Genomic DNA, 14,352 nt, shown 5'->3' on the forward strand with positions numbered 1-14,352 from the left:
TTTACTATGGTTCTCTAACTCGATATCGAGATACCAAAATACCGAATATCGAGTAAGGGAAAGTTGACTGTAATTCTTCGTTTTATAGACACCGTATAAAATACCCTAATTCAAAGCATGAGACAGAGATTAAATTAGAGCAGCTGAGTAAGCTCGGTTCGTTTACCAACACCGTCTTCAGCCATTTAGCTGCACAGACTGTAACTTAACACTAGACAACGGACAAGCATGCTCCAATGGTACAGCCGAGAAACATTCCTGACGAAAAGTTTCAATGGCTGCAGCGGGAATCGAACCCACACCCCATGACACGATACGCTCATTGCCTGACGACACTAACCGCACGGCCACGAAGCCCAAGTTTTAATCTCGTAAACACATTACCGAACTCTAAATCTAAATTAAGTTTGTAAGAAATGTTTGACATTTGTCCATATTGCCATCTGTATATCTGTAATGCATCACAGAATACCGTTAACTAAAATTTTAAATCTCTTATTAATTTCATTTGACAGCTTTGTGGATACTTAGAACCAAGCTTAAGGTGAAAGTTCATTGAGCACGTAAACATAATGTTGCCACCCACTCAAGCCACCCGCTAAAGCACCCCCTCGAGCCACCCAACAAGGCGGATCACAATGTTACGTGCGTCGGCCAAAAATAAATCATCATGTTCCATGTATACCTCCACCCACAGAATTATGTAGGCAGTATTACTAGCACACGTTTCATACAAACGTATTATTGTCGATATGAAATCATCAACAACTTCATAAAAGCTCAAAATCACAATTTATTTCATTTAGTAGTAAAAACATGTTTTTGACCAAAATTATAAGCATTTTTCACACCATGCGTGTGTTGTTTACTTTTTTGGCCGTTTTCTCCTCTCTTCTCTCGCTACTCACGGACGAAGAAAGTTGCTATCAGTATGCATTTGAATTCTACAGCAATTGTACTGTATAATATCTTATTTTCATTTTCATTTTTTTTTTTAAATTGCATCGTACATTCTTTTTCTTACGCATAAAAATGTTTTACAACACTTGTGACATTGTACAGCTTTTGAGTATTATGAAAATGTAAAATACGTGGTTGTAGCAAGTGTATGAATATCCAAACAATTTAAATTTCAAACATAAAAACTGACATCACTTCCAATCAGTGAGAGCGGCGCATCCGATTCATAAACAATATTGGCTCAGTGAATTCGCGTTCCGGTGCTGTTTTCGAGCACAAATTGACGAATATGAAAGTTTTCCACTAATTGGAACATAGTTTTCCTGAGAAAATTTGCTTTCATTTTCATAAAAAAAACTTTGTTTCTTCGATGCTTCTTTCTTGAGTTATGATTTGCACATTTTTTACAAAATTGGCCATAACTCAAAAACGAAAAAAATACCATTTCAAAAATTTCAGCAATTAAAGTTTATAAAAATATCTTCTCAAAAATATTTTTTTGAAAATTTTCCACGAGGAAACTATGCTCCAAATGGTTTTTCCGGCTTTTCTTTACGAATTTACTCAACGATGGAACATTTTGTGGAAAACTTTTTCCAGTTAATTTTTTTTTATTCCTGAGAAAATTTGCTTTCATTTTCATAAAAAAAAACTTTGTTTCTACGATGCTTCGTTCTTGAGTTATGATTTTTCAAAGTAAGTAGTGTCAGGGGAAAACAAAAAATTTCCAACTGAGTTTTCCGGGAAAATAGGCGACCCTATTGATGAGCCCTGCCTGTGGAAAAAGTTTCATGAAAATCTGAGACCCAAACCCGTACGGAAATAAAAAAAAATCCCCAACAACGAGGATGACGATTAAGTCAGTACAGAAAACCAACCAATTTCCACAAAGAAGGATGTTGAGGATGCCATACAACAGTTTAAGAACAACTAGATCGCTGTGTGGGATGAAATCAAAGGTGAGCCCATCAAAATTAGGAATAGGTTTCTACGCAACACCTGTTTATTCATATCAAGGTGGTAAACAACAGTATTTAACGTGTAAAACATACACTAAAACAGCTTTCCTGGGGAGCTCACAATATTTATTTCTATGGTGTGAATTTATTGACAGAATTTTTTTAGGAATTCATCCAAGATTTTGTTCCTGAATTTCATCTTGATTCTGACAGGTAATTCTTGAGTAATTCCTAAAGATTTATCCAGAATTTGTTTCTCCTGCCATTTATCGAGAAAATTTCGTGAATCCTCCAAAATTGTCATAACTTCCTCTAAAACTTTCGGGATTTCTACAGAGTTTTCACCATGGTTACAACAAGGACTGCTTCTAAAGTTCCTTTTAAGTATTACTTCAGAAACTTCCTAGGCAAGTTCGCAAAAGTTGATCAAAAACATTTTATTTTCTTGGATTCTGGAGAAGTCTTGGAGGATTCTTTGAATTCTTTGAAAAAATCACCAAACGAAACTTTGCAAAACATTTTGTAAGATCAATCGGAATTTCCTAAAAATCCCTTAAGCAACTTGTTCAGAAATAATCTCGAGAGAAATATATGGACGAAATTCCTGAATTTATTAGAAAAATTTCTGTAGGAACATCTAGGACATCTCTTAGAGAAATCAATGTAATAATTACAGAACAAACCAGTAAAAAAAATCCTGTCGAATTGGCTGAAGAAGTTCTTTTATAAATTTTGATGATCGAATTTCGGAGAAAATATTTTTAACTGATCTCTATTTAAATAGGTACAGAGGTACGCAGACCTGAAGCAAAGTTTTCTAGATATCCAAGAAAAAATCTTAACGATTTTTGTCATTGATGAACATTTAATTGGTTTACCTAAAATAATTTCTGCTAGAATCTTTAGATGCTTTCCTAGGGTGACAACTGAAGAAGAATCTCTAAAGGAAATTCTGGAAGAATTTTAGGAGTGTTGGCGTTGAACTTTTGAGGAATTTCATGAAGGAACTATATTTAATGTCCCTTGAATAATGCCTGGAGGAAATTCCGAATGAATTCCTGGGAAAGACGCTGCAGTTCTTCCTCAAGGAATTTGTGAACCAATTTTTAGAGAACATGTGGGGAATCTCTGGAGGAAACTCTAGAATATGTGCGATTTACATCAGTATTATTTGTGTGGATTATTCCACGAAATACATCTTCATTGCCCTAGATTTTTTTTTTCAAAGAAAAATTCATACTTAGAATTATTTTTAAATTTCCCGCAGCAATGTCTTTAAAGTTAGTTTAAGAAGTTTCTCAAAAGATGAACAAAGAAACTTAATTATTACTCTGGTAATTCATTGATAATATCTGAGATTTATCTTTAGATATGATTAGGAGTTGATTCTTCAAAAAATCAACTAACTGTTGCTTCGTGATTTACTTTGTAAAGGATTACTTCAGAAATGTTAACAGAAATTCTTCCGAGAACATTTATTCAGTAGTTAATAGTAAAATTTCTTTCAAAAATTTCCTTGGGGTTCTGCAATGGTGTTTCAGTAACCTTTATCTAATCTAAAAAAGTCCAAACTGCAGGGCGTCCATTGAAAATCGGTTTTGAAATTCCCGGATTATTCCCGGATGGTAAAAAGATTTAAAAAATGGATGACAAAATGATCCTGCAGCTTGATATTTTGGTTTTTGTTTTCATACATAATGGGCAAAGTTTGAGGACTTAATCTAACTTATTTATGAACTATTTTTAATTAAATTCATAAAATAGGGAGCCGGATCCTATTCTTAGTATTTTTGATTCACTTCGGCAGTGCACAGTGGTTTAAAACCCAAAAAACACGATCATCAGCTTTTTCAGTAACAAAAGAGTGAAAATATTGCCATACTATATTCGGCAAAGTTTCTGCATATGTTAAGCAGCAACTTTTGCCATGCACAAATTTTAGATTAATTTACTCATGAGTGACATACAATTTTTATTTTCTTTGTTTGTCATTAAAATCAACTGGTATCTTGAACAAAGTTGTTGGAATTGTTAAATGAAGAAAAGTTGTCGAAGACATTTTAACTCTATCTATTAAAATAAAGGATTTATAGCGATTTTCATATAACAACCACTTCAAAAGTACAAATACTCACTTAACTTTTTTCGGAGCGATTTTAATGGCTTACAATGTTCTAGGACTATGTATATATTTTCAAAATACAAAACTTTGCTGAATATACCGAGACAATATCTTCATTTTTTCTATGAGTTATGAGCATTTTATTGTGGAAAATTCACCTTTTTTACACTAAAATATCTCGAAAAGTTGCAAAAAGTTGCAAACAAAATTACATGTATTAGAAAGACCAACATCTCTACTATGTTTTCCTGGTGGACTCATCCGTGTCTTCGCGTGTCTTTGCTACTTTTCTGCCACATGAAAAATTGAATATTTTAACTTATAAGTATTGATTATGCGTATTTGAGAACTATTTATAACCATTTATAACTACGCATAATTGAGATGATGTCAATACTGAAATACCAGAAATTTGAAGAAAAAGTTATCTACTATCTATTAATATTTTGTTACGATGTGGAACCATTTCCACTGTTTAGTTTCTATGGAGTAGTTCCACTAACATTCTTTTTCAATAAACAAGTCCACTTATTTGTCCTCCTACTTTTTAAAAAGGTTATAATTTAAAGCAAGCATTGAAGCGACACAATTAATATCCTTTTATCAGGATTTTGATATTACAAAATGACGTATTTCAGGGCCACTGAACTTTCCTTTAATGCTCATATAAGACATCAATCAGACGGTCAAAATTTAAAAGATAGTAAAGTATAGTAAAATCATCCACCTAAACTTCTCTGACTGAAACTTCTCTGAAATGCAAGAGTTTATCTTCTTAATCGCATGCTTGAGTCGTCGGATCTAGTGGTGACGAGCTTATGGAAAGTTACATTGAAGTTTTCTCAACTATTAGTATCGAATAAAGCGTACATGCAGAAACTTGATTATTCAGGTAAGGAGGGAACTGAGTGAATCAAATATGGATGTTTCTATTTAGTACATGTTTCTATTTAGATAAGAATAATTAATTGAATAAAATGAATTTGTTTCGCCCATTGTATAATACACATTAACACGTAAAAAATTTGTGCGGTAATAACTACCATTTTAGGGGAGATCACTTGAGCGCTCGCAACGGCAATTTTCATCGGACCAGAAATGCGCTTCATTTTACCATGTCTGTAGTCGAAATCAGATTGATGAAATTATTTATGTCAAATATATCAGTTCACTATTGACGTAGTAAATTGTTCTGAAATACCATGGTAGTTTAAGGAATGGGCATAGTCAGCTATAATTGTAATATTTACCAAAGATTTTTTCCAGTGTACAAATGTAACAAATAAACTATTAAGATGAACAAAATAATAACTTTACGTTAGAAAACTTTAAACTTAAAGCTTTCAAAGATAGTTATCTCAATTGTGCGTGGTTATGAATAGTTATAAGTAGTTATAAATAGTGCTCAGATATGCATAATCAATACTTAGTAATCAATACTTAGTAAAAATATTCAATTTTTCAAGTGGCAGAAAAGTGCCAAAGACACGCGAAGACATGGATGAGTCCACCAGGAAAATATAGTAGAGATGTTGGTCGTTCTAATGCATGTAATTTTGTTTGCAACTTTTCGAGATATTTTAGTGTAAAAAAGGTGAATTTTCCACAATAAAATTCTTATAACTCATAGAAAAAATGAAGATATTGTCTTGGTATATCCAGCAAAGTTTTGTATTTTGAAAATATATACATAGTCCTAGAACATTGTAAGCCATTAAAATCGCTCCGAAAAAAGTTAAGTGAGTATTTGTACTTTTGAAGTGGTTTTTATATGAAAAGCGCTATAAATCCTTTATTTTAATAGATAGAGTTAAAATGTCTTCGACAACTTTTTTTCATTTAACAATTCCAACAACTTTGTTCAAAATACCAGTTGATTTTAATGACAAACAGAGAAAAAAAAAAATTTATATCACTTATAAGTAAATTAATCTAAAATTTGTGAATGTCAAAAGTTGCTACTTAACATATGCAGTAACTTTGCCGAATATAGTATGGCAATATTTTCACTTTTTGTTACTGAAAGAGCTGATGATCGTGTTTTTTGGGTTTTAAACCACTGTGCAGTGGGGGTGTTTTGAAAGCTACTGAGCTCATATTTGGCCATAATGATAATATGAGTCGCATTGAATTGCTTTCATATTGCAAAGTTTCAGACAATTCGGTCGAGAAAAACCCCCCATGCCAAAGGGAATCATGGAAGTGCCCAAGTATTTTTGCATCCTACTGTGAGCTCATAACGGTTTGAATTTCGAAAGATTTTTGGACAAAAAGATATAAACTAGGGGAAATGCTCTAATTTTTGACCCAGCACTAATTTTTGATTTTGGCCTGTTTTGTATGGAAATCCGGAAATTGGTACAGAATTATTGTAGGTCGAAAATCAATGCTTTACAACTATTTGTTGAAATATTCAATATATCGTCCACTCTCTATAATTTATAGGAAGTTAAGTTTGGAAGAGATTTGGCTGTGTGTATCTGAATTTAGTTTAGACCAGTGCTGTTTAAATGTCAAAAATTTTAGAAAATTTTAAAAAAGCTTTTAGCACCCTCCTATACGAAATATCGTATCGGCAAATATTGCCAACTGATAGTAATTCAGGAAAAGTCACCGGGGAGAAACATTTCCCGATGACTTTTTCCACGGAGAAGGATGATATTAGCTTATATTCAATTGTCAAAGTCACGTGATATTCATGACATTTAACAGCTTTAGTTTAGACTATATTTCCACAAAAGGCAAATGCCTAATAATGTTTTTGAAGGTATGTGATAGAGCCAACATCACGTTGGTTCCAAGAACTTTTTAAACAGGAACGATACCTTCAAAAAACATTGTATTGTTTCACTTATGAAGCTGGTTAAAATGTTTAACATTAATTCAAAATTGTATCTTCCAAGCAACCTATCAAATTGCTAAGAATCTCATCGGTAATTTAACAAAAATCGGCCCAAAATACCTAAAGGACCTCGCTATTTATTTATTCATCAAAGATTTTGTCATAAATTCATAAATAATCTCACAAGAAAATTTTCTGGCTGATTGGAAATAATCCGCTGTAAATCTGCAAAAAAATCCATACTAAACCGCATCAGGGCCCCATAAGAACATTGTCATAGATAAAGGGCTAGCCAAACTAGTCCAGATAAAGCTTCAACAAGAATCAGTACATACCAACAATAACCTAAGAAATCCGCGAACGGAATTATTAATAAATCCAGGACTTCATTAGATTTCCGAAAAATCCAATTTTTTTTGGCTCAGATTGTTGCTAACCTTTAAGAATCTACTAAAAACATCTAGCAAATCAGGCAAACATTTTTTCGAGAATCCCACTATAAACCTTGTTTAGTTATTTATCTACGCATAGACTTTTCAGTGATCCCTGAGAAAAAAAAAAACTTTCAAGTAACTGGGTCAATTATCGGATCGATTCCCGTTAAGATCCCAGCAAAAGATTCAGTTAGAAATTTGGATTCAATGGATATCAATGAGTTGACAAGACAGTCATGCACCTCCTGCAAAAATTTCTAATGTTGCCCTTGGAATTAAAACAAACCGGCATTCTTAATGTTTAGAATACATATTTTCCCCGGTGTGTGTCATTTGTATTTCCCTGATTTTTCTCGCTTTTTCCGGATAACCCGGATGGATCACACTGTAATTGATAATTTGTATCGGTCAACCAACCAACTGTTACACTGAATATTTACGGGTTAGAATAATGCCTAAAAATACCGTTTTAAGTCAACTTCAAAAAAATATTTTCGAGTTTCTTGCTATCAGAGACAATACCATCGAAAAGGATAATGTTGTTGTTGTGGCGGCGATTCGAGATTTCGAGAATAATGTGTAAACCTACAAACGAAATGAACACTTGCGAATTTAAGTTGGGGTTCGAAGTGTGATGACTTGCAACATTTACAAAACAAAAAAATAGCATACTATACATATACAATTCAAAAATTCCTGACACCCAAGCCAGTTACTGCAAGATTATAACATAATTTTGCATGAAAACCTTACAAATATTGTATAATATCGTTGCAAAAACAGAATTTTAAGTTTTTATACAGTATTTGTTTTGAAATCTTACATTTTCTGTAAGAAAACTTTGCATTTACTGTATTAGCAACGATATTATATAAATTTTGTAATAGGCCTTGGTGTTGGGTGTATCATCACTTCTGAAAACACTTCTGTCTATATTTTATTCCCAACTTTATATTTACAGCGAAGCTGATTTAACCCCTCTACTGGCAGCTCAATTTTTTTACGACAAAATAAATCAAATCGCAATTTGCTTGTTTCTCGAAAATTTTGCACTATTTTTTTCACAAGTTCTCAAAACTCTTCTAGTTTAAAAATCCGTGTCGATATTGATCATTGATGATCTGGTTTTGAAGATATTTCAATGTTCCTGGGGGGGACCACATTCTCAATACAAATGTCTGATGATATTTATTCGGGGTTATGGGCTACGCGTCGGTACCCTAAGAAATTTTTAAAATATCTTCGGATCCAGATATTCTAAAACTAGAAGAGTTTTTTTGGAAGCTTGTGAAAAATGGTGCAAATCTCTGGAAAAACAAAAAGTTATTCCATTTTGAATATTTTGTTGTTGTACAAATTGAAGCTGCTGGTAGAGGGGTTCAAGATGCGTAGCTTTCATATGTACAAGTTCCTGCTTCAAGCACACCAATATACAATGACGGACAGAGTAATAAGACCACTGATCAATTTCTATAAAAACATCATTTTATTCGCTTGTAATGAGCAATTCTCGGCTGAAACCAGGCCGCCATCGGCACCCATCGTTAGAATTCCAATTTTATGTCACTGATCGCTAGCTTTCGATAAAACTTAAGGGTGGTCCTTGTTGTTTTCTCAAATTGGTGGACCCCTCGTACGTCAGCTAGCTAAACAGTTTGCAAAAAAGCCCATTTTTTTATAAATCTTGGGTATTTCTTCACGTGATATGTTCTCATATTTCCCTTGGAACACATACCAAACTTAATGGCATCGTATAGAGAAAGGATATAGCTTTCATTTGAAGTTAAAAAAAATCCGGCGGCCATTGTGAATTTGGCCGCCATCTTGAGTTTTGTTAGAAAAATCGTTTTTTTTTACCATTAGCGCACCGCTCGTTTTGAATTCTGAGATCACCATCAGAAAAGCTGAGGAAAAATTGCGTAAGATAGGCTACAGAAACTAGGTGTGGCAATGGTATTTACCCTATGAAATGAACGATTTTCTAAAACATGGTTCCACGATTTTGACGTATATGGCGAGTGCAATCAATTGCAAACATCATTTTTTGTACAACAAAGATACAAGTTTTCAATAGTTGGTGTATTTTTCGAGTCAGATGAAGAATAGGAGTATTATTTAGAGTGATAAAATCTGGCGGCCATCTTGGATTTTGACGCCATCTTGATTTTGACTAGTAGAATGAATTTTTCACCTTGATAGCACTCAGCATGTCGAATTTAGAGGTTACCAATAAAAACAAGGTTACGTATACTCTTCTTCTTCTTATTATTCTTCATTTTCCTGACGTTACGTCCTAGTGGAACCGAGCCTGATACTCAGCTTTATTAGTTATAAATACAGGTTATTAAATAGGAATTTTCTTTTATAATACGATTTTTAATAACAGAATATTTCTTCGACAGTATCTTTGAATTCAGTTATTATGAATAAATAAATTTAATGAATAAAAACCGGTCCAAAAACATTGATTGAAATAAACTTTTTTTTTTTACCATATGCTTTTTTTGTCATCGAATGAAGTTTATAAATTGTGCGTTGGGACATTAGTAAGTTTTGTGGTAATATCTGTAGTTTTAACGTAAAACATTTCCAAAAGTGCATTAATTTAGAATGGAAATCTTAAATTTTAAAGCAAAAAATCCTTGACTTTCTGAATCATAAGTATTGTTTTTACTAACACCCAACATGCATGTTGAAAATAGCGAAATTGAAAGGTGAGAAGCAGGCTTTGTTCTAATGTGGACGTAATGCCGAAACTCAGGTGGAATCATTTTGAATTTGGAAAATCTGGTGGCCATCTTGGATTTTCGACGCCATTTTATTTTTTAGCAGTAGAATGATTTTTTACCATCTCAGCGCTCTTCATGTTTAATTAATTAAGATCTCCGTTAAAAAACAAACAGATTCTTTATTTCTTATCTAATTTTAGCAGTTCAACAGATTGTTCATTTCTATCAATGGTTTTAGACCAAATAAATGAAGAATTAATGCTATTTTTCAACTCGCAGATATGCAGAACAATCATTCAGGTGGCAAATAAGCGTTTAAAAAATTCTACTTGTTAATTTATTTTTGAAGCTTAGGGGCTGGCTCTATTCCAGTAGGGGACGTAACGTCAGGAAAAGAAGAACAAGAAGAATAGTAAGTGTAACGGTGGCATTAAAATTCAACATGTTGAGTGTTATCAAGGTGAAAACTCATTCTACTACTTAAAACCAAGATGGCGTCAAAATCCAAGATGGCCGCCAGATTTTTTCACTCAAAATAATACTCCTATTCTTCATCTGACTCGAAAAATACACCAACTATTGAAAACTTGTATCTTTGTGTACCAAAATGATGTTTGCATTGATTGCACTCGCCATATACGTCAAAATCGTGGAACATGTTTTAGAAAATCGGTTCATTTATAGGGTAAATACCATTGCACACCTAGTTTCTGTAGCCTATCTTACGCAATTTTCCTCAGCTTTCTGATGGTGATCTCAGAATGCAAAACGAGCGGTGCGCTAATGGTGAAAAAACGATTTTTTCTAACAAAATTCAGATGGCGGCCAAATTCAAAATGGCCGCCGGATTTTTTTTAACTTCAAATGGAAGCTATATCCTTTCTCTATACGATGCCATTAAGTTTGGTATGTGTTTCCAAGGGAAATATGAGACATATCACGTGAAGAAATACCCAAGATTTATCAAAAAAATGGGCTTTTTTGCAAACTGTTTAGCTAGCTGACGTACGAGGGGTCCACCAATTTGAGGAAAACAAAAAGGACCACCCTTAAGTTTTATCGAAAGCTAGCGATCAGAGACATAAAATTGGAATCTAACGATGGGTGCCGATGGCGGCCTGGTTTCAGCGAGAATTGCTCAATGTACTTCCAAACATTTTCTATGTTCCATTCCATAAGAAAATATATGTTTTTAAAAAAATGTCGAAGATACCTATTTGGTACTATAAAACATATACAATCGTTACAAATTTCGCATAATTTAGGTAAACGCCCTTAAGGCCATCGGTAACCAAGTGTGTAGCTTGTTGCTACTGAGTATACGAATGAATTTACACGTTATTTTACAATGCTACGATGAAGAGAAGATCCTCCTCTATCTCCCAGTGGTGATAGTTTCCATATTGGTCCATTCACTTGCTTAAAAACGACGAGCTACACCCCTCGGTTACCAATGGCTTTTAGGGCGAGATTAAAAGTTATGCGAGAATGTATGTATTTGAAGTAAACATTAAATTGAGAAAACTTTATGTTCAGTCTGCAATTTTAGATTGAAGAACATCCAAAGTTACAGACTAAACCAAAGATCATTATGAGAAATAAAATAATAACGAACAAAAGGACATTGTTTCAATTAGCATAAGTAATAATACTTTTTATCATCTTGAAATTAGGTAATAATTATGTCACTTTATTCGTTACTATGTTTATTACTTCATTACTATACTGGAATACTTAAATTCAATATCAAACAACAATCAATAACTATCAGTGATATTGATGATGCACGATCAGTGAATGGTCAATGTTGTGTCCGTTATTGTATTATATAGCAAACAACATCGATCGCAGAAAGTGTTCAATGTAAACTCTACTTAAAACTAAATTTATAGTACACAACAACAATAACAACAATTATCAACCAAATCGAAATTTCCTAGTGAGAATTTCAGCTATATAAGAACCAAAAAATAAACATCGAAACATCAAACGCCACACAGGGCGAACCTTTTCCTGAAAGTTATCGTTATCGTTGTTGACATTGGGCAGCGAACCGCCTCGAAAAGCGCCCAGAGCTCCGAGCGTTGGGGCAAGATTGACGCTCCTCGAAACCTGGAAGCACCACAATAATAGCAAAGAAAAAAAAGGATGGTTCAATGATTAACAGCGGAAGATCATAAAATCGCACCGTCGGAACGGATATGACGGAATGATGAGTGTGATGGAATGTTCGAAACAGGATGAACCGACCGAGTCGGAATGGAAACAAATATTTTATCAACTGATTCGATGAGAAATTTGAATTTGAATGCCGACCAATTGATAATAGCGCATATATGAATGATAACGCAGCCACCTCTTTGTACACACGCCTATATTTGACTGCCTCTTCCGCCGAGAGGAGAAGATATCGGATTCGCATTAGCATAGATGGTTAGTAAGTAATAATTAATATTCAAGGCAGATATAATGAGCTATAAAGGACTATTCAACCAGGTTTAATTATCACCGACAAGGGAGTGACTAATCAATTCTGACAGTACAGTATGGCCCATAAAAAAATGCGGAAAATTATTTGAACGTGACTATAGCATCCACAGGCGTTATTTTCATTGTTTTTGATAGTGAATGAAATTTTTTGATATTATAGTATATTCTGACACAACTTCGCTGTCCAGGACAATTTTTATCATATTTTTCTTACTGTTCTAAATGATGTAATAAAGCCAAATAAGTTCAAAGGGTTTTTCCGCCCAAAGCTAGAAACAGCGTCTGATTGTCGTATACTCTGGTGATAAACTTCCACCTTCAAAAATCACACTTTATTGTTGAAAATTTTAGTTTGTTTGGTATCAGAGGATGGAGGAGTTCTTAGAGAACGTGTTCTTCATGATTACAATAAAATATTTTGCCAGGGTCATAGTTTTGAGGGCATTTGCGTCTTATAGGTTTGATTTGCCTTTATTCTTTGTTAAAGTTGAATAAAAAATAAATACGGAGGCCTATAACAGATTTTTGAGGATAAAATTTGTTCCTTCGGTTAGAGACAACTTATATCAATACTAGCTCAGAGGTTTTGAGCAAAACGGAGCCGCTTATCACACTTATATGAAGGTTCAATCAAAGCTCTCCAAAATGAGCCGTTTTTCGAAAATATGTTTAAGTCTCCAATTACCCAGGTATAAACCGATTCTATCATTTGATGTGGCGTATGCTGGAGACGAGGCCTGTGAAGAATCTCACGCCATCGTTTGATCTTTTAGAAGCATTCATCACACAGATATTGAACTCGACGTCCGCATGATAAAATTTGATGGTATGCTTCCAATTCCTCTCTGCAAGGTGAAAGTAACAGATAAAAATCATGTCCAAAGCCAAAAACTGAGTCTAAATAGATTAAACAATAAAAGTAATGAATAATATTTATGTTTCATTCATATTTTCTATGTAAAAATTACCATAAAACATGATATGACGATTTTCGCATTTTTATGGGCCATACTGTATATATAAATGGTACGATACTGCTGGTAGCCTCTTTATCGATGAGAGAAACGTCCATAACGTCTATGAATATCAATCCATATTATCCCATATTATCGGAAAGATCACCTTACGTGCTGAATATGCTTTCAATCATGCAAATCAAGTGCTTCTTGTCTTAATTGTAGTTAGCTTTTTGCTCCTTTTTAAATCTTAATAGCCTAAATTTGCCGTATGACTACAAAAAAATACTCATAAGGTCGAAATAACTCCACAATTTTTAAATTGGCAAATTAAATTGTTAATTTGTTTATGTTTTGGTCAGCATTTCCCAAACTATCGATCGCGATCTAGCGGTGGGTCGGGTCGCGAGTTGGTTTTGAGGTTGCAAAATATACGAAGCAATTCATAGTCAGTGGTTCGACTAAGTCAACCAAAACAGTTTATGCAACATGAATAAATTAGTGGTGATGTAGATCGCAAAATTTTGGATGTAAAAATGTGGCAAGGACAAAAAGGTTAATGTAACATGTATAAAATAAATACGGTCACATATAAATATGGGCAGATGATAAAAAAAACTTATTGTTTAGTGAAGTGAATTCACGATATTTCGGTAAAGTGGTAAAGCAACTAAAATAACGCGAAATTGTAATTAAACAATTTTAATGCAAGCTCCTGAAAAAAGGGAACGCGATAATGAATCATCATTGGCCTACCAATCCGTCGCCATTCAACGGTCAAGCACTCACATTCAAAACATCCAGTAAAATAATTTATCAACAACGAGTTCAATCTGACGCCGATTAGTAGTTACACGTAT

The 14,352-nt window shown here is 33.6% G+C and overlaps 1 protein-coding gene across 5 annotated transcripts in view; it reads right to left on the reverse strand.

The window, feature by feature from the left end:
* The window catches only part of LOC110680907 (CREB-regulated transcription coactivator 1-like), a 67,321-nt gene that overhangs the window by 9,173 nt on the left and 43,796 nt on the right, over window positions 1-14,352 (reverse strand). For 3 of the 5 annotated variants that reach the window (XM_021856694.1, XM_021856692.1, XM_021856693.1), the window contains one exon: window positions 12,054-12,158. The exons of the other annotated variants lie outside the window; for them this stretch is intronic. In XM_021856694.1, the coding sequence (XP_021712386.1) occupies window positions 12,054-12,158 (105 nt within the window). The remainder of the gene's footprint in view (window positions 1-12,053; window positions 12,159-14,352) is intronic. 5 annotated transcript variants of the gene reach the window in all.

This window comes from Aedes aegypti, unplaced genomic scaffold (genome assembly GCF_002204515.2).
Source record: "Aedes aegypti strain LVP_AGWG unplaced genomic scaffold, AaegL5.0 Primary Assembly AGWG_AaegL5_hic_scaff_1995_PBJ_arrow, whole genome shotgun sequence".
NCBI classification, from domain to species: domain Eukaryota; kingdom Metazoa; phylum Arthropoda; class Insecta; order Diptera; family Culicidae; genus Aedes; species Aedes aegypti.